This window comes from Mastomys coucha, unplaced genomic scaffold (genome assembly GCF_008632895.1).
Source record: "Mastomys coucha isolate ucsf_1 unplaced genomic scaffold, UCSF_Mcou_1 pScaffold20, whole genome shotgun sequence".
Classification (NCBI taxonomy): Eukaryota; Metazoa; Chordata; class Mammalia; order Rodentia; family Muridae; genus Mastomys; species Mastomys coucha.
Genome location: NW_022196903.1, coordinates 4,714,910 through 4,739,735, shown reverse-complemented (window position 1 = coordinate 4,739,735; position 24,826 = coordinate 4,714,910). Strand labels below are relative to the sequence as shown.

General features: G+C 37.2%; 1 protein-coding gene across 4 annotated transcripts in view; it reads right to left on the bottom strand.

Moving 5' to 3' along the window:
- The window catches only part of Umad1 (UBAP1-MVB12-associated (UMA) domain containing 1), a 247,216-nt gene that overhangs the window by 204,228 nt on the left and 18,162 nt on the right, over positions 1 to 24,826 (bottom strand). For all 4 annotated transcript variants that reach the window (XM_031381168.1, XM_031381165.1, XM_031381167.1 and 1 more), the window contains exon 2: positions 15,247 to 15,364. In XM_031381168.1, the coding sequence (XP_031237028.1) occupies positions 15,247 to 15,328 (82 nt within the window). In that variant the 5' untranslated portion in view covers positions 15,329 to 15,364. The remainder of the gene's footprint in view (positions 1 to 15,246; positions 15,365 to 24,826) is intronic.

Here is a 24,826-nt window from a genome sequence, read left to right as displayed (position 1 = left end):
TAATAGCTGAGTAATACTCCATTGTGTAGATGTACCACAATTTCTGTATCCACTCCTCTGTTGAGGGAGACTTACTGTTTATAACTCCAGTCCCCGGGGATAGATGCCTTATGACCTCTACAGGCACCAGGCACTGAGGGGTATACAGGTAGCCTCACTTATAAAATTTAAGACAATAGTTTAAATTAAAAAAAAAAAGACAAAGATCTCACAGCTTGGGAAGATGGTTCAGCTGGAAAATGCTTACTAAGAAAGAATTAGAATAGACCTAGTTATTCCCAGCACCCATGTAAAAAGACCAACCACGTCCTTTTAACCCCACACTGAGGAGCAGAACTTCCTTGGAACTTCATAGCCAGGCAGCCTAGCTAACTGGGTGAGCTCCAGCAACTAGGGAGACTGAAAACCAAGGTGGCTCTTGACAACAGCAACTGAGGTTGACTCCTGGCTTCCAAATGCACACATGTGCATACGTACTCATATACCCAGGCACCTACAAATACACACCAAAAGACACATACACACATACATGTTTTACAATAATAAAAATTTAAAATAATAAATGGGGAAAGAGGTATCATTTCCCAGTTGAAAATAGATCTTTTTAATAATTGACATTTTAAGGTAGCATGTGAATTCAACTTAACTAAGCAGTCAACACAAAATTCACTGTAAAGGAAAAATTTACATGCACTTAATAGTAATTTCTAGTAATATAATTAAAGACTTAAAACAAACAACAACAACAAAAACACTTCAAGGCAGGTGTGCCTGCTCAGTAAGTGTTTGCCAGCATGACTGATGCCATACATGTGCTCCCTGTACTTACAAATGTACACACAACAAATGTGTGTATGCATTCACACGATGATAACAACATAAACATAAATTCAAAAAACTTTTTTTTCTTTTTTTTGGTTTTTCGAGACAGGGTTTCTTTGTCTAGCCCTGGCTGTCCTGGAACTCACTCTGTAGACCAGGCTGGCCTCGAACTCAGAAATCCGCCTGTCTCTGCCTCTGCTGGGATTAAATGTGTGCACCACCACCACCTGGCTCAAAAAACATTTAAGTTTAAAATTTCAGAGGAATATCTTGCAGATTAACTTAAAAAGAGGAATATAAAACAATATTGCTATTACCAAAATTGCTAAATCATTGAAATTATGATAACAAATGAAATCACAAAATAAATGGTATAACTTTGTATAATCCATTTAAAATATAGTAAAATATTAGCAAATACTGACCTTAATGTTTAAGATTGCAAGTGCTGGCTTCATGAAGCAACTTTGGGAATAAGTACTGTCAACTTCTATAAAAACATTGAGAAACCAATAAAATACAGGCTAGTTTCTCTAAGATATTTTTTACCCTTGAAAATACTTTAAGCTATTAAATTATTATAGAACAACTGAAAGTTTGATATTGTTCCATGTTATAGGTTACAATTATTAGGTAAGGTTGATAAATATTGCTCTAAATATCATAGAGAATTAAAAGCATTTATAGAGGATCTGTAAGATATATAATTTCAATAGTAATACACAAAAAGTTAAATCACCTGGAGTCATGTGACTGTCATACAATGATTTCCCTTTAGGGGCCATGTTGGATATAAATACATGTAACAAAACCACAGTAACTATATTATCTTTATAAGCTGCAGTTTCATGTTTCAAAAATAAATAACTGAAAGTGAAATTACCAAGACAAAGAAAACCTACTCTGTTAAAGATTAGTGCTATTGTCAACTTAATATCCCAACAAGGTTCCACAAATATGAATTCCCAGCAAACAGGAGCAGCAGCACAAACACAGCATCTTTTCTTTTGTTTGTTTTGTTTTTTCAAGACAGGGTTTCTCTGTGTAGCCCTGGCTGTCCTGGAACTCACTCTGTAGACCAAGCTGGCCTTGAACTCAAAAATTGGTCTGCTTCTGCCTCCCAAGTGCTAGGATTAAAGGCGTGTGCCACTACTGCCTGGTTCAAACTCAGCACCTTTCCAGTCATCTGCTTTTCCTGTCTATCACTCATTGCAACATCTCTCTCCTAAGGTAGCTTTCTTTTTCTACTACCCAGCTCTGAAGAATACACAACAACAACAACAACAGCACAGCACATAATTCCTAATGCCCTTGCTATGTCCCCTAATCCTATCTCTATTTCTATGGCTTGCATAGAAATAGAGAGGTCTAGACATCTCCTCATTAACAAGTATGACCAATGTTGCCTTCTTGTTGACCAACTGCTTTCCAGAGACCAAGGATGGTAGCTTAGTCTATTTTATGCATATATTATGTTTACTATAATATCTATTTTATAATAGTATGCTTTAACAGAATACTGGTAACCAGGTAATTTATAAAGAATTGGGATTTACTTCTTAGGATTGTAGATACCAGAAAGGCTTAGACTGATGAGCTGACATATACTATGAGCCAACTTGATGCACTGTCCATAGCAGAGAGATGAAAAGGGAATAGCAGGGAGAAAAATTTATAATTTGATAGACATGGCAGTGTATTTTACATAACTTAACACCTGAGGCCAGGTAGTTTATAAAAAAAAAAAAGATGTACTAATTTTACACCTACATCTGCCAGTCTAAGTTTTGTTATGGTTACAAGTTTTCCTTTCTATGATTTTAAGAAAAATTTAGTAAAAGTTTAATAAGAGACAAGCTGGAACTACTAGTCACGCTAAATTGATATACTGCCAATTTCAGAAGGTAAAAGTGTTAGATGGGGGTATGCCATCAATTTGGCCTTTAAAAGGGGCCTCTGTTATCACAGTAGGGTGGGAGATTTTATAGTACTAGTTCATGTGAAAGCAGTCACAAGAGCACGTGGAAGAGAGAGAAGACACATGGTGGCACAAGGAAACAAGAAGGCACATGAAGCCAAATTTTCTTTAAGATAATTTGTTCTCACAGTAAGTAACCTGATCGAAGAACAATCATCTTGATTTCGGGGTTTTGTTTGTTTGTTTTCGAGACAGGGTTTCTCTGTATAGCCCTGGCTGTCCTAGAACTCACTCTGTAGACCAGGCTGGCCTTGAACTCAGAAATCTGTCTGCCTATGCCTCCCAAGTGCTGGGATTAAAGGTGTGTGCCACCACTGCCCTGTGAGCAATTGAAACGTCTACAGACGACCTGGGTTCAATATCCAGCCCCCATACAGCAGTTCACAGCTGTCTGTAACTCCAGTTCCACCGGACCTGGACCTCTTCTGGCACCACACTAGCATGTGGTACAGTCATAAGAGAAGGTGAAACATATACCCCCACTTTAAAAAAACCTTTAAAATATGTCCAAGCCATAATGATCAGCAACCCATTTCTACGATCTACTCCAAACAATTACATCATTTAATTCATCCTTGAGGACAGAATCTCTCTGATCTAATTGCCTAGTATCACTGGCAATTAGATTTCCAATAAAAGAACTAGGAGCTAAACTGAGTGCATAGAGATAATGATGTCATGAGAGATATAAGTCTAGGGAACAGAGTGCCCTCTTCTTTCTCAGAACAGATGTCCAAGGATGCACAAGAACAGTTGTCAATGTAGGGTTTTAACATGAAGGTCTCAACAATTTATCACAGAGGTTCTCAACTTTCTTAATGTTATGACCCTTTAACACAGTTCCTCATATTGTAGTGATCCCCAACCATGTCATTATTTTCATTGTTACTTCATAATTGAAACTTTGCTAGTTATGAAACATAGCAAATATCTGATATTTCCAATGGTTTCAGTTGATCCTGTGAAAGGGGTATTGAGAAAGGGGGTGGGAACTACTGATAGAACAAATATTAAAGCTTAGCTGGTGTGTTCTCAGTCAAACTCTCCCCAAAATTTTACCTGTCTGCCAGTCTCAAGTTTTGTTATGGTTATAAGTTTTCCTTTCTATGATTTTAAGACAAATTTAGTAAAAGTTTAGTAAGGGACAAGCTGGAACTGCTAGTCAAGCTAAATTGATATACTGCCAATTTCAGATGTACTACTGTCCTGGAAAAGGATTCAGTATATATATATATATATATTTGTATATATATATATACAAATACGTGCATGTGCATGTGTGCCCATTTCAGTACCATCAAGGTATTCTAACAGAGACTAGGGCAACTGAAGAATCTTTCGATCTTTTTAAATATACAAAAGAATATCAGTAAAATGTAATACTATATTTAAAAAAAAAAACTTTAAGAAATAAAAGCCCATTTACTCCCTCATTCATTAGGGGAGGCTTCTCACCCAGAAAGAAGACCGGAAATATGTAAGATGGGAAAGAAAATAAAAACAGCAGAAGGCCCATCTTCACTTCTCCAATGTAATCTCTACACACAGTGAATGCTGTTAGGTATTCACAAATGCACAGAACATTATGAAATTCTCTTACACTACAGTAGTAACTATCATATTAAAAATTATATAATCAATAGTTCTAGTTTTAAATTTCAATTAGTGTTCAATTTAATTCTTTTTTGTTTTGTTTTTTGTTTTGTAGAAGTCTGTTCTATTTTCTACTTATATCTTTTCAATTTATTTCAATGTATAGGTTATAAAACAGCATATAAAATCAAGACCATAATACAAATGTCTGAAGGAAAGAACATCTGCATGAGTCAACACTGGCTACTGCTAAGTGGCTTCTTTTTAAGCCATGTCAACACACCGTATGTGCCTAAGCGTTGTTTGCCAAGTTAATGTTGTTTTTCTCTAAAGTAATTGGAAAATTTTAGAATGAAGAGCCTGAAATCCCAACCCTTGTTTGGCCTAGAATTGTGAGATCACTTTTACTCAGTTTGGCAATGCCTCTTCCTGGCTTCAGGAAGGTGCATACAAAGCAGGACTTGAGAAATGCTACTTTGTACCACACTGAACTCTACATGCTTCAAGGTCCTGTAACCTTGAAGACCTAAAAGGAGTTGAGAGAAATTGCATACCTTTAAGGCATGGAAAGCATTTAAGTATAGTGAAACTGAGAATATTAAAATGTATTTAGATAGATTAGCATATTTTTATAACAGATATAAACCATAATTAAATTTCTATGATGATATATTTAACCCAGCTTTAGTAATGAAAAGAACCCTACAGGCAAGAAAGACACCTTACAATGGAGAGAGCATTTCCACTATAACTGGTTCAAATGTAATTTTGGCATTTTTTCCTAATTAGGTAACTGTACTCTATATTTACCAGACATGTCTTAGCACTTAACTTTGAATACCTATCAAACAAAAGTGCTGAAATTATCCCTAAGATTTGTTTAGCCTTAAACACTATTATATATCCAGTTTTATTCTTACTTTTTAATAGAGAAATATTAAAATGTATAGCTCAATTTATGATGAAATATAAAATGTTAAAATAAAATTATTAATATTTTAATATTTTAATATAAATATTAAATATTTTAAAATATTTTAAAATAAATATTTTAATATTTTAAATAAATTAATATTTTAAAATATTTAAAATAATATTTTAATATAAAATTAATATTTTAAAATAAATTATTATTAATATTATAAACATTTTAATATTTTAAAATAAAATGTTTATAATTATATTTAAAAACTTCAATATAATGTGATATTTTGAGAATCATTAATGTATAATGTGTATAATACAAGTAAAACTGTGGTGATTTTAACTTAAAAACAAAGAAACAAACAAACAAAACCAAAGTCTGGTTCTTAAAGTCTCCCTCAGAGACTCATAAAGTAAAGGCTTAGGAGTATCACAGTGTTAAAAACATAACTTCTCGTACAGCTCAGTAGCATCTCAGGTCCTTGCAGGCATGTCCTTGCAGGAGATACTACACTCCTGGACTCCATACTCCTCTTTCACTTTCCAGATAGAAGGTGTTTTTCTTCCAACATATGTTTTTACTGGGATGTACTGCCTCATCACACACATGAAGCAACAGCATGCTAGCCTAGCATGGACTGATCCTTCTAAAACTGTGAGTCCAAACAACCTTTCCTTTTCAGAACTGAGTTCTCAGGTACCTGTTCACGGGAACAAAGAGCTGTCTAACAGAATGCAAGCCCAACTAGCTTATAAAGCAAACTAGTATCTAGAATATCGTTCTTGGCATTTTTTTGAGCAGCACACATTTGAGAATGTGAGGCTCCTAGTACAAACTCTCTTCCCATAAAATTAGCATATAGTTTCAGGGTCTTTCCAGACCATTCCACTTGGCTTCCCACTTAAAACACAATAATAACTGCTGAAACACAATTATCAATTTCTTCAAGTAATCTTTCACCAAACTATTGAAGGCTTCCAGTTTTCCTTTGGTGTTGCCAAGCATATTTTCAGCTTGTATCATTATGTATTTGAAAATGGCACCCAGAAATAAAATAAAGTCAGCCCATAAGTTTGGAGCTTAACACTTTGATTCTAATTCTAAAATTCCAAAACTTTTTACAATGATCCCTGTAAATCACTGACTCAGCATAGTAATCTCATCATTAACAATATGATGTGTATATGCCACAAAAGTATATATCATTCCTGATGAAAAGAAGACTTATATGTCTCAGTGCTGGGGATCACACAAAAAGCCATATTCATTCTCTCTCTCTCTCTCTCTCTCTCTCTTTCTCTCTCAAATTTTATTTAATAAGTGCTCTGCTGCATATACATCCGCAGACCACATGAGGGCACCAGATCCCCTTATAGATGGTTATGAGCCACTATATAGTTACTGGGAATTGAACTCAGGATCGCTGGAAGAGAAGCCAGTGTTTTTAACTGCTGAGCCATCTCACCAGCTCCCAAGCCATATATCTTCTAGGCAAGTGCTTTGTCATGACCTAAACTCTTTCCAACTGAATGTCAGGGCCTGGCAGCCATTTCCAACTCTTTAGTCATGTTTCTCTGCTCAATGCAGACTCTAAGCATTTCAGTTTTCGGTGGATTTGGGCAGTGATCATATTATAAGCTGGGAGGCCTTCCAATCTGGTCTAACATCAGGAAACACTTGTTCCCTCCCAAGTTCGTGCTGAAATGGAATAGTGTCACGGTATTATGAGATAGAATATTCAAGAAGAAATTTATCAGGTCTCTACCCTCAAGAATGGATTAATGTCATTATCACAACACTAACGCATTGTGAGACTAAGTTCTTTACCTAAGGCTGAGTTCAGGTCTTCTTGCTATTTTGCTGCCTTCTCTCTGCCAGGATGACACAGCAAGAAGACCCTTATCAAGTGCCAGGTCCTTGATCTCCCATTTTCCAGCTTCCAGTTAAGTGAGTCAATAGGTTTCTGTTCTTTGTCCATCACTAACCTGTGGTATACCAAGCACTAGTAAAGCTACTAAACTTTCTTTCCAGTTTTGCCTAGATGGCTAAGGATAACCCTAAACTGATTCGAATTAATGAACAAAATAAAGTTTTTGTTCAGATATTTCCCCCACAGTTTCATTTTACCCAATAAGATAATGAGGTAACCATGTAACTATCCACACTTCATAGACAGGAAAAGTAAGACTGAAATGACAACTTGATTGAAATAATGAAGCATTAAATGACAGAAATTAAAGAGAATCTCAACTTACTATGGTTTCCACTTAAGTGCCTATATTAGTTTGGGTTTAGTTCATCTGAAAATGACAAAATAAAATAGTGATTTACACAGAATGGAAACTTACTTGTTTCAATAAGGGATGCTCAAAGGGAAGTATAACAAGGACACAGCTCCACAGGGCATGTTCTCCAGGTACCTTCACAACATACTTAGGCTTCATGGCCAAGATAGCAGTTAGAGATCTCCTAACTTGCCAAGTCCACAATCCAGCCAGACGGAGGGGCTGGGCAAGCAAGGAGGGAAGGTACGTACCAGCTCCACTTTGATTTTAATTTTGGTATTTGTGTGTTTTCTTGAGACAGAATACCTCTGCTATGTAGTAGCTCTGGTTGTTCGGGAGCTCATGGAGATCAATTGCCTCTGCCTACCCAGTGCTAGGATTAAAGCCAAGTGCCATCATGGCTAGCCTAACTGGGTTTTTAAAAAGTCTCCTAGAATCTGCTAACAGAATAACCCCACACCTAAATGCAAAATGGGTACAGGGCCAGAAAAGAAATGGAAGAAAGGAAAATGAAAACTAGTGTTTTCTGCCTTGTATCATACTAAAACTAAAGAATAGGAAATGTTCAACTTCAGTTATTTACTATACAATGTATACCCCCATGTTATGTGACTGTTGTTTTGCTGGCTTATGTGTCACCCTAATGTGCACACATACCATATATAGAAATATGTTTAAGGCATAATACTGTGTATCATTTTGAATAGTTTGTGGTCTACACAGAATGACAGAAGTTAACTTCTTTTTTAAAAGCTATTACTAAATTTGAAATTTTAAAAAGTTAAATCACAGATGCTTTAAAATGAACTAAATGTTCCTTACAGCATAGGGTATAAAATTCGAATGTCTGAGCCCATCACAAACTACATTTCAAGACCAGTTTATCTTCCGTGACCCTGATATACTCTCTCTAGCTAAACAGCAACTTTTCAGTGGCCCTAAATAGACCTTATCTTGTCCTGCCTTATCACCTAAGAATGCTTTGTTCTCCCACCAACACCTTAGAAAAGAATGATTCCAGCAACTCTCGAACATTGCCATCCCTAAAATACTGCCCCCTTCCATGTTATTTAGAGGGAAGTCAGAGTTCTGACTTTAGTTCTAAAATTCTGTTCCATTAAATTTAGGTTAGGGCTACACATCAGCAGCTTTCTAGCAAACAGTGGAGTACCTGGTCAGAGAAAGAACTCAGATCCCATCAGGTTCCTCAGATGTTCAAAATCTTATAAATAAATGGTATTTGTATATAGCCTACATATATGATCATATGTACTTTAAATCATCTATACACTATTTATACTATATTATAAAATCTAATGCAATTTAACACAAAAACAATTGTTATCCAATATATTTTAAGGAATAATCACATGGGGAAAATTCTTGTACATGTTTAGTACAGACATAGTTTTTCCTTCATATTTTTGACAGCTGGTTAAATAATCTACAGATATAGTATCTGCAGATAAAGAAAGCCAATTGTGTTCTGAAGATTATCAGAAAGTCATTTAGGTCTTCAAATCCTATTTGAATTTCTTTGATAGTATACTCAGGCTTAGACCTTTTCCTTAGTCTCTTCTTTATTTCCTCAACAGAGAAGACAAGAGTAAGTAAAGTAGAAACTACTTACCACAATTTCTTAGTCAGTCTCAGGTAAGAAATCCTGTAAGGAACTTGTGGAGGAAACTCTTGGTGTGCACACTAACACTTCCCTGCTGAAGAAGCATCTTTAAGAATGTACTATCATAGCAGCCCAGACAACTCCCCATCCCTACAGCTATGCTAGAAATATGTCGTCTGGTGCTTTTAGACAAAAAATAAATACATCTCAGATATTACTTTGAAATATCTGTCAAAAAAACCCAAAAACTCATCTAAAGACAAGAGAAGCAAACTTTAAGTACACAAAAAAGTCACAGAGCATTGAGAATATACATTTATGTAACCAGTTTAACAACATGCCAAATGATCCAGTGTTTAAAAAAAAAAAACCTGCTTCCAAATTTATTACATGTATAGATGAACTTCACTTATTAGAATTATGCTGCTTTCTACTCCTTCCTAGAAGTTTGGTTAGCCAAAATGTTTGTGGTATCAATTGCTTTTATTATTTGTTTATGGTTCAAGTGAAGTAGAAGAGGAACTATAACTTCACGATTTATGAGGTCTTTCTCAAAGGGTCTTAACATATTATTTGATAGTGTACAATTTTTAAATTATAAAGCATAAGCTATAGTAGTCCTTAGCCCTGCATAGCCTCTGGACTCATCTACAGGGGGAAACTACTACCCCTACTAGTTCAACCAAACACACATCCTATTTAATCAGAACCTAGTGAAGGTCGGTCCCCAGTACTAGCATATTCTCCAAGTGATGCCTTAATAGGAAGGAGTAGAAATAGATGAGAGAGGGAGAATCCTAAACTACCTTCAGTCAATTAAATCCACTGGGACCCAGAAAGAATGAATAGCTTCCCTACAATTGTTTAAAATTTGTATTTTAAACTCTTGTGAGTTCATTCTCCTTCCTGTATAGTTAGGATCTTTTCCATATCCCATGTAATTAATATCCTTTTGCTCTACATATCATAAATTAATCTCTTTTCACCCTATACATCATAAAGATAGGAAGGGCAATACACTCCCACATAGGGACAACATCCTGATCAGCTAGACCAGAATTAAGTAACAAATAATTTGAAAATTCCATCCATTACACACAGCTGGGAAAATAAGAACTTTCATTACCTAACGAAGTTAAAGGATTTAAAGGTCAAGAGTAAAAATATAGTGAGATCATTATGATAAACTAAATATATTTGATTTTTTTCTGGTTATAACTATACAAGGAAAAGAACAAATTACTTCTTAAATCCATGAATACTTGTTTAAGATCTGTGCATCTGTTTTGTAAGAACAGGAAAACAGGAAGCACATAATAAAAACCTATTTAGTTTTTCTACTACAACTAAAGCCTTTGGCTCCACACAGAATTAAAGTTACTTACTATCTCCCATTCCATGGAATGTACATTTTCATTATACACAGCTAAGTTCTCATTTAAAAAAAAAAAAGAGAGAAAAACAGAGAGATGAAAAAATACCTTTTACGAGTCCTAAATAAAACTAAAATAGCTTACTGAAGTATATGTACATGTTTTAATCATCAGAATAAGGAGTATAATAGGAAGGAACCTTTAAGACAACTGATAAAATCTAATTTAATACTTAAGCTATACAAAAGGGGGAAAGATACATACTTCAATATTAAATACTTAAAAGATGAAATCCAAGCTACTATAAATTACTAAAATAGTCTTAATTAAAAGGAACCTGAGAGTTATTATGCCCTACTTCAAGTTCCTGCATATACTGAAGAATGAGATGGGTTTCAGCTGTACTGTAATCCAATTCTTTTTGTCTCTGTGATCGTTTGCTTGCCCAATTTCATTCTCCCTTCTCTAAAATTATATTCAATATTTGGTCAACAATATTAGTGGAGGTAAGAACAATAATCTACATTCCTTCTTTTCATTTTATATTCTATTTTTGCCTTAACACAATAATAAGCTAATACATGCCTTTGTCTTGGTATTGGACGGAATTATCTGCCAACATCTAGGCAGAACCCTTTCCTAATTTAAAGTAACTACAAGGTTGCACATTACACTAGTAAATTTGTAATCAACTTAAAGATAATGTGTTAAAAGCACAATTAAATGTGTCATAACAGAAGAGGGCCTTGGTAATTACCAACAGTGCCATGCTTGATAGCTTTTTAAACAGTAGCACAAGACTGTGAAAAATCGCCACCCAGTGATGCAAACGAAAACTGCAGTTTGTTTTTGTGTAAACCCAGCACCCTGGAGGATTACTTCAGCTTCATTACTGAATGAGCTCTTGCCTTCTTCAGTGAATACTGGTTCACAAGGGAAAGCATGTTTTTCCTCAAACCCCACCCCTCACTTTATGCTTATTCTATATGCTCTACAATCTACAAAGGGAAAAGTTTAGAAATCTTAGTAAAGAAGAAGCTTTTCTATAAACATGAACTAACTAGTTGTATATGACTACTCTAGATATTCCTGTTATCAAGTAAAGTGCCTTGGTTGTGCCTGGACCTGAAATTTCAAGTGAAGATTAAGCTGGAGTACTAGACTAAAGGAGAAGGTATTCTCAGGTGGAAAACAAAAGGAGAGGGTGCGATTTTCAGATTTAACAGTGTAATTGACTGTGGCCTTTTTAGAAACTGGTTATAGAGGCTAATAAGGAGATACTCTAACCAATTCTAAACAGCCCATATTGCCAGGGAATTGTTTCTAAGTCATATAAAAAGCCAGATGATAAGAAAACAAAACCACCCATTTTTTTGCTCTTGTAATGTACCTGGCTCAGAAGGTAATTTCAACATCTTATGTGAATATATATTGGTTTTAGTAAAAACGTACCCGCAGGTTCATTGATCCCCAGTAAGTGGCAGTGTTTGAGGAAGTTATGGAAGTTTAGGACCTGAAGCCTTGCTGAAGGGAGTTCGGGGGCACTTGAGTTCACAGGTTCAGCTACCCTCCATTTCTCTCTTCTTGTTTCCTGTTCTGATCCCTCAGTGTCTTGACCTGGCCTCAGGCTTCCCTGCTGTTATGGACATCTAGTCCTCTGGGAATACAAGCCCTAACAAACTCTTTCTCTTGTAAGCTGCTTTTGGCTGTGGTATTTTCTTAAAGCAACAGAAAGGTAACTAGTACATATTCCAAAATATGTGAGTTTGGCACCATGTTAACAATAAAGCCATGAAAAAATATACAATTTGAACTTATCTTTTCAAAGTATTTTCATATGGTATGCCCTGAGACTAAAGTAAATATTATATAAAGAGACCACTATAGAGTAACATGACAAAGCAGGTAACTTACCACAACAAAAGATAATATAATTAATTCCTAGAAATGGTTAGAATATTTATCAGTGACATAGATTAAGTCTGTGAATGCTAATTATGTTTAACTACAAAAACATTAATACTATGAGCCTTCAACTTCCAGGAGGTTAGTTTTATATAATGGTTTTAAAATATTTTAGTTATTTAAAATATCAGACAGTAAAGAGTGAGGTAGTCAAGTTAGGAGCCAAACTTAATGGACAGTAATACAATACCAAATTCTCCTTTAATTAAAAAAAAAAAAAGTACTTTCATGTTTAAAAGGTAAAGTACACAATTTAATGTTTTCAGGATTTTTTTTTGTTTTCTGTTTTTGTTTTTGTGTTTTTGTTTTTGTTTTGCCTTAAACTATTGAGAACGCAAGGCTGGTTCCAGGACAGGCATCAAATTGGCAATTCAGAAGACTGCCTAAGAATGGGGCAAGTCCAGGCAAGCCCAGGCAAGTCAGTTACTAGAAAAAAAAAAAAAAAAAAAAAAAAACAGGCTTCAGGCAGCTAGTCAGGAACTGCCCTGCCATCAGAAGCTGCCCACCACCTGGCCTGAGGCAAGGATAATGGGTCAGCAGCAGTTTCCAGACTTTCTCAGCAACAGTTTCCACACCTCCCCAGCATCAGATTCAAGTCCACACTCAGTTCTGAAATGTCCCTAGAGATGGAGCAAGATAAAGGTTACCTACTCCAGAATTCCCCTAATATGCTTTAAATCCCTCACTTTGGGGTCTTCTTGGATTGAGAGATCTCAGCATGCTGGATTTCTGCAGAATAAAATACTCTTTGCGATGACATACTATTTGAGTCTGGGGCATCGTTCTTCAGCGAATCCTGGACCCTTACACTATCACTAATGGCTTAGATTAAAACTGAGGACACAATGAAAACAATGAAACCCTTTCTTCTGACATGTGCAAGCATTAGCATTGTCTACAGTCACCACATTGTCAACAGTGTGTCACTTCATATACCTCTTCTTTTATATGAATTAAACAAACAGTTTGAAAAATGCAGTGATGACAATGTACCATTTTAAAACTGCAACAGAGACTAAAAAGACAGGCTCTGGCATCCCATTACCCAGGTTAATTCCAAATTTGCTTCATGTAAGGCAAAGAACCTGGAAAATTAAGTACTCTGCACATGGTGATGGTACCACATTACTTACAAGATATTCTAAGTATTTTATGTGTGTTAATTCATTCAGTCCCATAACTAACCCCACTGGGTAAGTACTCTATGACACTTGGGACTGTTAAATAACTTCTTAAAACTGGAAACCCTAATAGGTTGTCAACCCAAAGGTTCTGCCTGTGGAGTCAGCATTCATATCTCTACTTAGCTGTAAACATGTGCAGCGCCTCTGAACTTCCTCATGTGAGATGATGTGATAGATGAAAAGAGAAATGAGGCAGGAAATGAGAGCAGACACCACACTGGCTGATAGCATCAAACTTCAAGAGCTTACAAAGCCACAGAATACCAGGTATACAAAGATTTTCATTGTTGCTTTGTTGTTGTTTTCCCTTCAATAAAACTGGAAACTTTGCATTTAAAACCAAACCCAGTTAACCAAACACATGTCTCAGCTGACAACTCCTGAGAAACATGGAGGCCTAGGTGGATAGCTGTTAGGTCATTTGAACAAAGTGTATGATCATATCAACTATACTACATATTTCATTGTTTTTCTAGGATTATGACAGAATTGATTCCTTTCCATAAGTGTCAAACTTCTAGACATATGGTCCTGGGGACAACATCAATCATGCTCTATCCAAGTTGGTCTTGGGAAAACTTGCTTAAAACACAGCATGTCAGCTTTTGAGAAAACATACCATTAGAGTGGGGCTAGAGCAGGCAGAACAGCTGGTCCCCAGCATATTAGAGTAATTAAAGTCTTGGAAATTCCCTCATGAAATCTGGAAGCCTGTAAGACTTCCGAGTCTCAGTCAAAGATGCTTCTCATGCCAGTCTTCCTAAGACTAGGAAAGGGAGGCCACACCAGATGGACTTTACCTGCTAAGGCAGGCACAAAGTAGACACCTACTAGGGAAGCTGTAAGATAAACAATGAAACGTCTTGTCAAGGCTACACGATGACAGAGATTGTACAAAAAGGAGAGCCACTTCATACATGGATGGATCTTGTCTCTGATACTCCATGCTGGCAACTGAAGGGATAGATGTAGAAAGACACATAAACAGCTCTAGAAACTGTGTGACCTTGAAGCTGCAGAAAGCCACTGTCATGTTCTTTAAGTGCATGGTGAGAGAGAATAATGCTATTTCTAAGAATGCACAGACAAAAAAACTGAGAAAAATTCTTTGTATAATTCTTACCTTTATAGATATTTTTAAAATAGAAACACAGAACAGTGGTTGGAAAACCAAACTTAACTGGAATAAATTCCTGTGAGAAGAATATATTGCCAAACTCCAGAAGGCAATAGTTTCCAAGAGGTCTAAAGGTTTTTCTGAAGTTTTGTTATTGAGGGCAAAAGCAACAAAAACCTACCAAGAAACTCTCACTGGGGCCAACAAAGCCTTACTGGCTGTCAGGTGCAAACTCCTGACACTGCAACAGAGAAGGGTCACAAAAACAGTCTCACACAACTTACTCTGAAATTAGAAGACACACTTTAGAATCAAATCAAATCATTACCAATTAATTTTTCAAATGATTCACTGAGTTAGGATTTTGTTTCTTAAAGACTCACCTAAGAGGACAAATCCATCTGCTTCCGGTTCTGGCACAGAGGGCTTTTTGGATTCTGCAGGCTTTCGGAAGAAGTGAAACATTGCTGCTGCTGCTGCTGCTGCTGCCGCTGCTGCTATCTGAAACAGACATTCGGAATGAGGTCAGCTCAGATGGGACCGATATTCCTGCTCTTCTCAGTAAGGAGCTGTCATAAAGGTGGCACAATAATGACTCCAAGGATTCTACTGCCAGAGTGAAAAGCATCAAACTTTCTCTACATCGTAAAAGATAGAAGGTATAAAGCAAGCTATATCTGTTTACAGTCTAAATCTGTGCCCTAAAAGTCTGCAACCTCTTTCAGTTTTTAAAGATTCAGAAAACTACGTAGGAAAACACTCCATGAAAGACTGAAATCAATTGATAACACCTGAATCTAGAGAACTTCACAAACCACAGAAGAAACATTAGTTTGAAGGGAAAAAAAAAAACTTTTCTAGGCTTCTTTTCTGCCATATCTAGCTGAAACTTCAATAAAGCTAAAACCACTTACAAACAAAAGGAAGGAAGGCACTGCAGACACCCTTCACCTCCTTACCTGCTTCAGGCAATGTACTATACCCATTAGACACTACTGCCAACCCCCAACTCCCATCTTGGTGCTGATGCCCTGGCCCCACCCCAATCTCTGCATAGTCCTGTAGAATGAAAACCTTTAGAAAAAAATTGGGATAGAAACCCCAAAGGGTGCCAAGGTGCAGGCAAGGACACCTTATATGCTGTCTCAGGCACTCGGAGCAAGAGAAAAGCACTTTGAAGTTTAGTTTTCATGAATCCTAGCCCTAACAGTTGACCTGAGGAAAAGTCCCGTGATGCTGAGATGTGTTCTAGGACTTGTGCAGGTTTTCCTGACCCGAGCTGCAGATCCAGGAAGGACACTAAGCCCAACATAAATAAATGGGGAAGGAGCCTAGCTGTTGACAAAAAAACAGCTGGTAATTTCACTTTCTCTTTTATTCTCTCTTTTTCCCTCCCTCCCCCTTCCCCTCCCTTCCTTCCTTCCACTGGCCCGAAACCTTTGTAGACCAGGCTAGTTTTGAACTCAAGAGAGCTATCTTCCTGCCTCTGTTAGCCCATAATCCTCAGAGCCAAAAGATGAGATTTAAAGCATGCACCACCACACCTTGCAGATTTCTTTAAAGGGATTAAAATTGGAAAGGACAAAACATCAGCCATGAGGAAAAGATAGTATTTCAGGACAAGAAGGTGGCCCTCATTCCATTCCAACTCCTCAAGGATAGAGCTTAACTGTATACTATGATAGAGCCAAAAAAAACCACACACACACACACACACACACACACACACACACACACACAAGAAAGAAAGAAAGGAAGAAAGAAAAAAAGAAAGAGAGAAAGAAAGAAGGAAAAATACCAGGAGACATGAGCTCTTCTCCATTACATATATATGTGTAGCAAATTTTACCATTGCAAATAGGAGAAAAATCATAATTTATTCTTAAAAATCCAATATTTGCTACAATATTGTTCCTGGCTAAATTAGAAATATATTCTCCTACTAGCAGACATAGGATCTCAGAGCCACAAGGGGCTTCATATTCTCAAGCCAAAACTGGGAGAAGAAACATGCAAACCACATGAATATTCATTATTAGCATATTTGGGCATTAAATAAGTATTTTAGTTCACAATTATTCAGAAAATCATCTCAAAGTTTTAAACCAATTTGTGTTTGGGACAGATAATCTCAGTGTACAAAAGTAAAAACAGTTCTTTATGCATTTGACACAACCAAAACATAAAGGGCAGTGTATTCACTTAATAATACACATAGACCACATCCAGCAGGTATGCCAGACACCAGGCAAGACAACAAAGGAATTAGCCTCACTAGAATCAAGAAAATATGTGGATTAGCCACAGAAATCAAGATTGCAGGAGAGTAAAAAAAAATTATTTAAAAGGCTGAAAAGTCAAAAACACTAGAATGTACAGAGCAGCATACCAAGATTTGTTAAGTTCAAGTACTGTAGAAGAGTCTTGAACAAAGACTAAATTTTTTAAACAGTGTTGTAGAGGTTAGGTGTGATAACTGGATTAAGACAGGAAATATCTGGGGGGGAAAGGGTGGTGTGCTGAAATAGCTCAGTTATTCACCTCTATGAAATAGATAAAAAAAGAGCCAAAAAAAAATAAAATAAAATGACTGTAATTTCCCTCCTTAGAGAATAAGGAGAGTGATAAACTGAGTAAGAAAAATAGGAAAGAAATGCTTAAGAGATGAAAAGCAGTATGAAGAAGACTCCATAATGAGACTCATTCATTACTTTGTTTCCTAACCTAAAAAAATTAGTAACAAGAAAGCATAAATTGCATTCCAATATTTTAAGGCATACTAGAAATTCAAGTATTGTGCAAAAACCTACTTTATAAGGTAGCAACTGAGTTTTGTAAAATATTATGTAAACTAGTTGAATATTATGCAACTGGAATTTGCCTCAATGACAGTTTTAGAACTAAAACAGGAATTTTTAATACCCTAAATCTAACCAACAAAAGAAATTTTCTGAAAGACTTTAGCTATTCTGAGTCATTCCTGAGAGTCTGTCCATTCGTGATTTTTTGGCTATTCTGTAAGTCTACAGCAAAATGCCCCCAATGTTCCAATAGTGGCAAGACTAGCACGGGGGTAATCAACCACTTTGTGATTTGAGCTAACATGTACTTCATCGTCTTGTGATGATATTTATGCCTGGTATTGGAATCCTGGCCAAAAGCGGTATCTGGGGAAGTAATAGGCCCTAAGGGGAAATTTACTATCATTTTGTTAAATCTACTTGGTGTCAAATGAATTCTAAATACACATAGTTATAAGTGCTGCTCTCAGTTTTGGTAAGAAGCTTCTGTTTGCAGTGGGGAATTCTTGTCTTTGTTTATTATATGAAAGTAGAGTTAAGGCTATATTAATGGGTACAGCTTTGTATGTAGATTTTTATGGTGTTTAGTTGGAAATAACTTGTGTACTTTTTATTTTTGGCAGATATTTTTATCCATTTTTAAGGTCATGTGTAGCTAGTTTGACTTTAGAAACTGGGTTCTTTTTGTGTTTTTTTAAAAACATAGCTACTCGGCGAGTGTCTCTGTCTTAGGTGGATATTTGTTAGAGCCTTAGCTCGTGGACCACAGGTTTTTAAAATGTACTATTTATCTATGTAGCTAGTGTTGAGATATGCTTTAAATATTTGTAAAGTATTAGACTTGTCACAGTATTTTTGGAGTCTATTTTTTTTTTTTAAGTTTATTTGAAGCAGTGCCTATAGTCATTGTGTTGGGGATGGGTGTAGTTTTTTGACTTTAGTTGTAAATTATTAGTTTTAACTTAGGGAATTTAGAGATTAGGGCTCGATTTAAATGTAAATTAGTAGGGTTTGGCTAGTAATTTTGGGATTACTAGTCTTTGGAATGTAAATACTGAAGTATTTAGGCTTTAGCTCTGGGCATGAGTGAATGCAACAGGGAATGGCTAACACAGAGACTAGTGTAACTAGTAAAATGCTAACACTGCTAATAAGGAGTGACTGTTAAGTGTACACCTCTAAGAAGGAAACCTGTATCAGCTCACCTCAGGTTCAGTGAGCATAATAGAAGACATGGGTAGAAAGAGCTGAAGGATAGAAAGAAGTATTAAAAATGCTGATTTCTGGAAATAGCATGGGTATTACAACTATAAACTGGCAGCAACTGTGATTAGCTACACAAGATATACACAAGATGAAGCCTAGCAAAATTCCATCATGGATAGGAAAGGAACTATGAGTTCCCACTCCTCCCCTCAGGAATGGTCACCAGTTAATGATAGCTGAGAAAAAAAAATAATTTTCTTCAGTGGGGTCCAAGCTCCAGAAAAAATCCCATCCCCACTCCAAGTTGGAATTAAACTGAATGGGTCACAATAACAACAAAGAAGCCAACAAACAATCAAGCAAGACATAAAAGTACAAAAGAGAGCTGGGCAGTGGTGGCGCACGCCTTTAATCCCAGCACTTGGGAGGCAGAGGCAGGCGGATTTCTGAATTCGAGGCCAGCCTGGTCTACAGAGTGAGTTCCAGGACAGCCAAGGCTACACAGAGAAACCCTGTCTAAAATAAATAAATAAATAAATAAAATAAAAGTACAAAAGAGGCTTGGTATGAATGGGCTCGGCAGGAGTATTCAGGGATGAGAAAGGGAATAGCAGTAGTGGCAAAAATGACCCAAAACCACTATATACGAGTAAGAAATCATCGAAGAATAATAAATGTCTTTAAAGTCTCAAAACTACTGACTGTACCTGGGCTCTCACATGGCCCATAAAGTTTTTAAAGAATTATCTGGGGGTCTAGCGGGATGGCTCCATAGGTAAGAGCACTGACTGCTCTTCAGACAGTCCTGAGTTCAAATCTCAGTAACCACATAGTGGCTCACAACCACTGGTGATGAGATCTGATGCCCTCCTCTGGTGTGTTATTAAAGATAAATAAATCTTTGGGCCAGAGCAAGCAGGGACTGAGCAAGTGGAGTTGACCGGCACGAGTAGAGGTTCTAAAAATTCAATCCCCAACAACCAGATGAAGGCTCACAACCACCTGTACAGCTGCAGTGTATTCACATACATAAAATATATAAATCTTAAAAAAAAAAAAAAAAGAATTATCTGCTACCATCCACTCAAGTTTATAACTAAGGATTTTCATTGGAAATTCTAAAAGAAACTATAGTGCCCGGTATTAGAACCCTGGTCAAAAGCTTGTGGCTGGGGAAATAATGGGCCCTAAGAGGAAACCTGCCACTATTTTGTTAACTCTCCTTGGTGTCAAAATAATTCTAAATATACATGGTTATACATAACCAAAGGTAAGCAGTTTTCTCAGTTTGGTAAGAAGCTGGTAAGAATTATGGAACACGGTAATTATTTACATATTGAAATAAAACCCTTCTGTAACCATTTGAGACACATTCAATGACATCTGAACAATGCTTTTTAATACCCACTCTCAGCCATTTTTAATCCTTGAGAGTGCAGCTGCTTGCAGAGCCTTTGCTCTGAGGCTGTCCTAACTCAGAAAAAGCTAACCTTTTCTTCTCTTTTGTCTCTTTACACATACTGGCTAAACACAACATGCTCTCCCTGGCATCTGGGGTTTCGTTCTTTTTGCCTCTATGCTGCTTGCTGACCTCCACTGCTAAGAGCATGGCTTTTCTCTTACTCTTCCCCTGGCAGCTCCAGTCTTATAGCTGCCTTGTTCTGTTGTTTTTCTCTCAAAAGTTAATAAAAAATGTCTTTGATCTTCAAAATAAGCAAACAAATAAAAACCCTTTAGCTTTTCAAAGTGTGGGAAACTTTTCATTGTTCTTTCTTTCTGATTTCTATTTCCTCTTCTGGCCAGGAGTAGTTGGACATTCTTTCAGAATGTGTTAGACAGCACATAAAGACACAATTTGGTGGTGGCAAGTGCATCATGCCCCAAAAGGCTTCATATTTTTTATTACTGAACCAACCAACCAAGATATATCACACACACAAAAAATCAGATTACCAACTAAACATTGCCCAACTGTCTAGAGAATAATGACATTTCAACTTGATATGGTATGGCTGTGACTCTGATACACCATAAAGATGTATGTCATCTCATTTGCAACTCATTATGGACCTAGCTTGGTTCTTTTTTCTTGTCACCTCCTCAGAGCTGTATTGGATTTTATTATCAGTTTTCATCTGAATCTATAAAACCATTTTGCCTCTGTTGCCATCAGTAATCATTCATGTTTCCATTAGTGGTAACACATATGGTAAGGCAGAGTCAAGCATGCCACAGCCTCAATTCTGAGATGCCATATTCCAATTTAACACTTCTTTTGTTTATTTTGTTTTGTTTTGTTTTGTTTTTAGTAGAGCTTAAAATCTTAGTTCTTACTATGGTACAAACCCAAAATAAGAACAATTTTTAGACATTGGATTTCACATAACCAAAGGACTTTACCCCCAGAGTAGCTAAGCTAAGAGTTGACAGTTTTGCTGCACCAAGGAATGAATTGGAGGCATGATTATTTGGATAAAGACTTCCTTCTATGGTCAAACCTATTTGACTTGAGTGAGTGACTTTATTCTCAGCCCACAGAGAACAGGTTACATTCATTTAAGAAATGGTGTGTGTATTAAGATGGTCTATCCATGAAGTCATTCACCAACTGTTTCAATGAACAATGGTTCTGCTTGGAGGGTGGCACAGACATTAGGTAGGGTAAAATTATGGTTCACTGGCTGTAATGATTTTAAAAAGCATTCAACTCAGAAAAAAAGTAACTTATAAAGTCCTCTTCTTCAAAATTGATACAATAATTACAAATATCAAGCAAAACATTCAGTCTCACTCTTTGTTGTTCTCTTACAAGTCAGCTCCCAAATTAATTGTCTATGTTTCTTTTGTCTGCATAAATAATTTTGAAATATGTAAGCTGTTCTGGAAAAACATAGTATAGTGTAAGAATATGAAATAAACAATCCTATTAACAGAGAAGGTGAGATAGGAGAAGCATGATTTCAAGACCATTATGTGGTACACAGCAAGACACTGTCATGTACAAACAAGTAGAAAGTGTATATGGACTGTACAATATTGGACCTATTTCTCCAATTACCAAATTAGAGAAACCATTGGATGACAATCAACAAATTTCTAACTCCTTATATTTTTGAGCTTCAATTGATTAGAATATGTTGATAATATTAATTTTCATATTAAATGATATTAAGAAAAAATTATTGGTACTTCCTGTTATTTTTGTTGTTAGAGGTAGAATTATGCTTGTGTGGGTTTGTTGAAAGATTACTTTCTTGCTTTTTCTAGGGTATAGTTTCCTTTCTTGTGCTGGTGTTTTCCATCTATTACCCTTTGTAGGGCTGGATTTGAGGAAAGATATTGTGTAAATTTGGTTTTCTCATGGAATATCTTGTACTGGCTGGTTTTGGGTGCCAACTTGACACAGGCTGGAGTTATCACAAAGAAGGGAGTTTCAGTTGGGGAAGTGCCACCATGAGACGCAGCTGTGAGGCATTTTCTCAATTAGTGATCAAGGGGGTAGGGCCCCTTGTGGGTGGTACCATCCCTGGGCTGGAAGTCTTGGGTTCTATAAGAGAGCAGGCTGAGCAAGCCAGGGGAAGCAAGCCAGTAAGGAACATCACTCCATGGCCTCTGCGTCTGCTCCTGCTTCCTGACCTGCTTGAGTTCCAGTCCTGACTTCCTCTGGTGATCAACAGCAATGTGGAAGTAAGCTGAATAAACCCTTTCCTCCCCAACTTGCTTCTTGGTCATGATGTTTAGGCAGGAATAGAAACCCTGACTAAGACAGATATTGTCTAAATTTGGTTTTGTCATGGAATATCTTGTTTTCTCTGTCTATGGTAATTGAGAGTTTTGCTGGGTATAGTAGCCTGGGCTGGCATTTGTGTTCTCTTAGGGTCTGTATGACATCTGCCTAGAATCTTGTAGCTTTCATAGTCTCTGGTGAAAAGTCTGACGTAATTCTGATAGACCTGCCTTTACATGTTACTTGGCCTTTTTCCCTTACTGCTTTTAAAATTATTTCTTGTGTTTAGTGCATTTGGTGTTTTGATTATTATGTGACAGGAGGAATTTCTTTTCTGGTCCAGTCTATTTGGAGTTCTGTGGGCTTCTTGTATGTTCATGGGCATCTCTTTCTTTAGGTTGGGGAAGTTTTCTTCTATAATTTTTTTGAAGATATTTACTGGCCCTTAAAGTTGGGAGTCTTCACTCTCTTCTACACCTGTTATCCTTAGGTTTCATCTTCTCATTGTGTCTTGGATTTCCTGGATGTTTAGAGTTAGGAACTTTTGCTTTTTGCATTTTCTTTGACTGTTGTGTCAACGTTTTCTATGATATCGTCTACACCTGAGATTCTCTCTTCTCTCTCTTGTATTCTGTTGGTGATGCTTGCATCTATGACTCCTGATCTCTTTCCTAGGTTTTAGAACTCCAAGGTTGTCTCCCTTTGTAATTAAGGGAGTTATTTATGTCCTTCTTAAAGTCCTCTACCATCATGAGAAGTGAGTTTAGATCTGAATCTTGCTTTTCTGGTGTGATGGTATATCCATGAATTGCTATGGTGGGAGAACTGGTTTCTTATGATGCCAAGTAACCTTGGTTTCTTTTGCTTATGTCCTTGCTCTTGGCTCCCACCATCTGGTTATCTCTAGTACTACCTGCCCTGGCTATAAGTGACTGGAACCTGTCCTTCCTGTGATCCTGGTTGTGTCAAACTCCTCAGAGTCAAGCTATCTCTCTAATCCTGTGATTCTGGGATCCTGGGATCCTGAGATCCTTGGTGTGTCTGAGCTCCTGGGAGGACCCTGAGATCCTGGTATGACCAAGGTCCTGGGATCCTGGGATTCTGCTAGAGCGCCTGGGAGTGGAGCTTCCTCAGGGTGTTGTGGGACTCTCTGTGGAGTTAGTGTCCAAAGTCTGCTCAGGGCACACAGATCAGAACAAACCTGTGCCACTGGACTCGTGGAGTTTCTGAGTGTCTGGGTCCTGCTGGTCCCACTTACTCCTGGTGTTGGGACAGATGTTGTGCCCACTTAACCTCTGATCCTATGATCCTGGGAATCCCAATTGAACATTTCTAACCTTTGCACTTGTAACCTGAATTGAAAGTGATGTCATGTAAATATATGTCAACAGAAAATGAAACATTTAAGTGAAACATATTCTCCTAACATGACCTTATGAATGTTTTAGCAAACTGGTGCCTTAAAAAACAATTACAGGGCTGGAGAGATGGCTCAGCGGTTAGGAGCACTGACTGCTCTTCCAGAGGTCCTGAGTTCAAATCCCAGCAACCACATGGTGGCTCACAACCACCCATAATGAGATCTGATGCCCCCTTCTGGTGCATCTGAAGACAGCTACAGTGTACTTACATATAATAAACAAATAAACCTTTAAAAAAAAAACAATTACAAATATTTGTCAGTTGAATAATTATGTATTACAAGCTACATATACAGCATCAAGCTATAGGGAATTCTGGAAGAGTACAAGAAACCTCTAGAGACCTGCACAGGGTAGGCACTGTATTTGTTCAACCATGGAAAATGCTCCTCCATTTGGTCAAGATGGAATGGCTGTGGAGTCCTTTATCATCATCCATCCAGGTCTGTGATTAGCATAATGTCTGGAACAAACTGCTTTCAACAATCCTGGTTGGGGCTGCACCTTTAGAAGTCAGGGCTATCGATCTTCTCTCCGGGCCTGCCTCCAGGGACCAACTTGACCCGGAGTCTCCAGTGAGAGTCACCATCTTCTCTCCGGTGAGTTCCTAAGCCGGGAGCAGCTGCCCGGGAGGCGTGGGCCCCACGAATTCGCAGGGGAGACACAGGGCGGCAGGGACAGGATCCTCTCGGCTTCCAAGTAACAGAGGTGGATCAGCGACTTTAGCTGCCCCTTCCCTACAAGTGGAGGGCCTGCCTCCAGGGACCGCCTTGACCCGGAGTCTTCAGTGAGAGCTGCCATCTTCTCT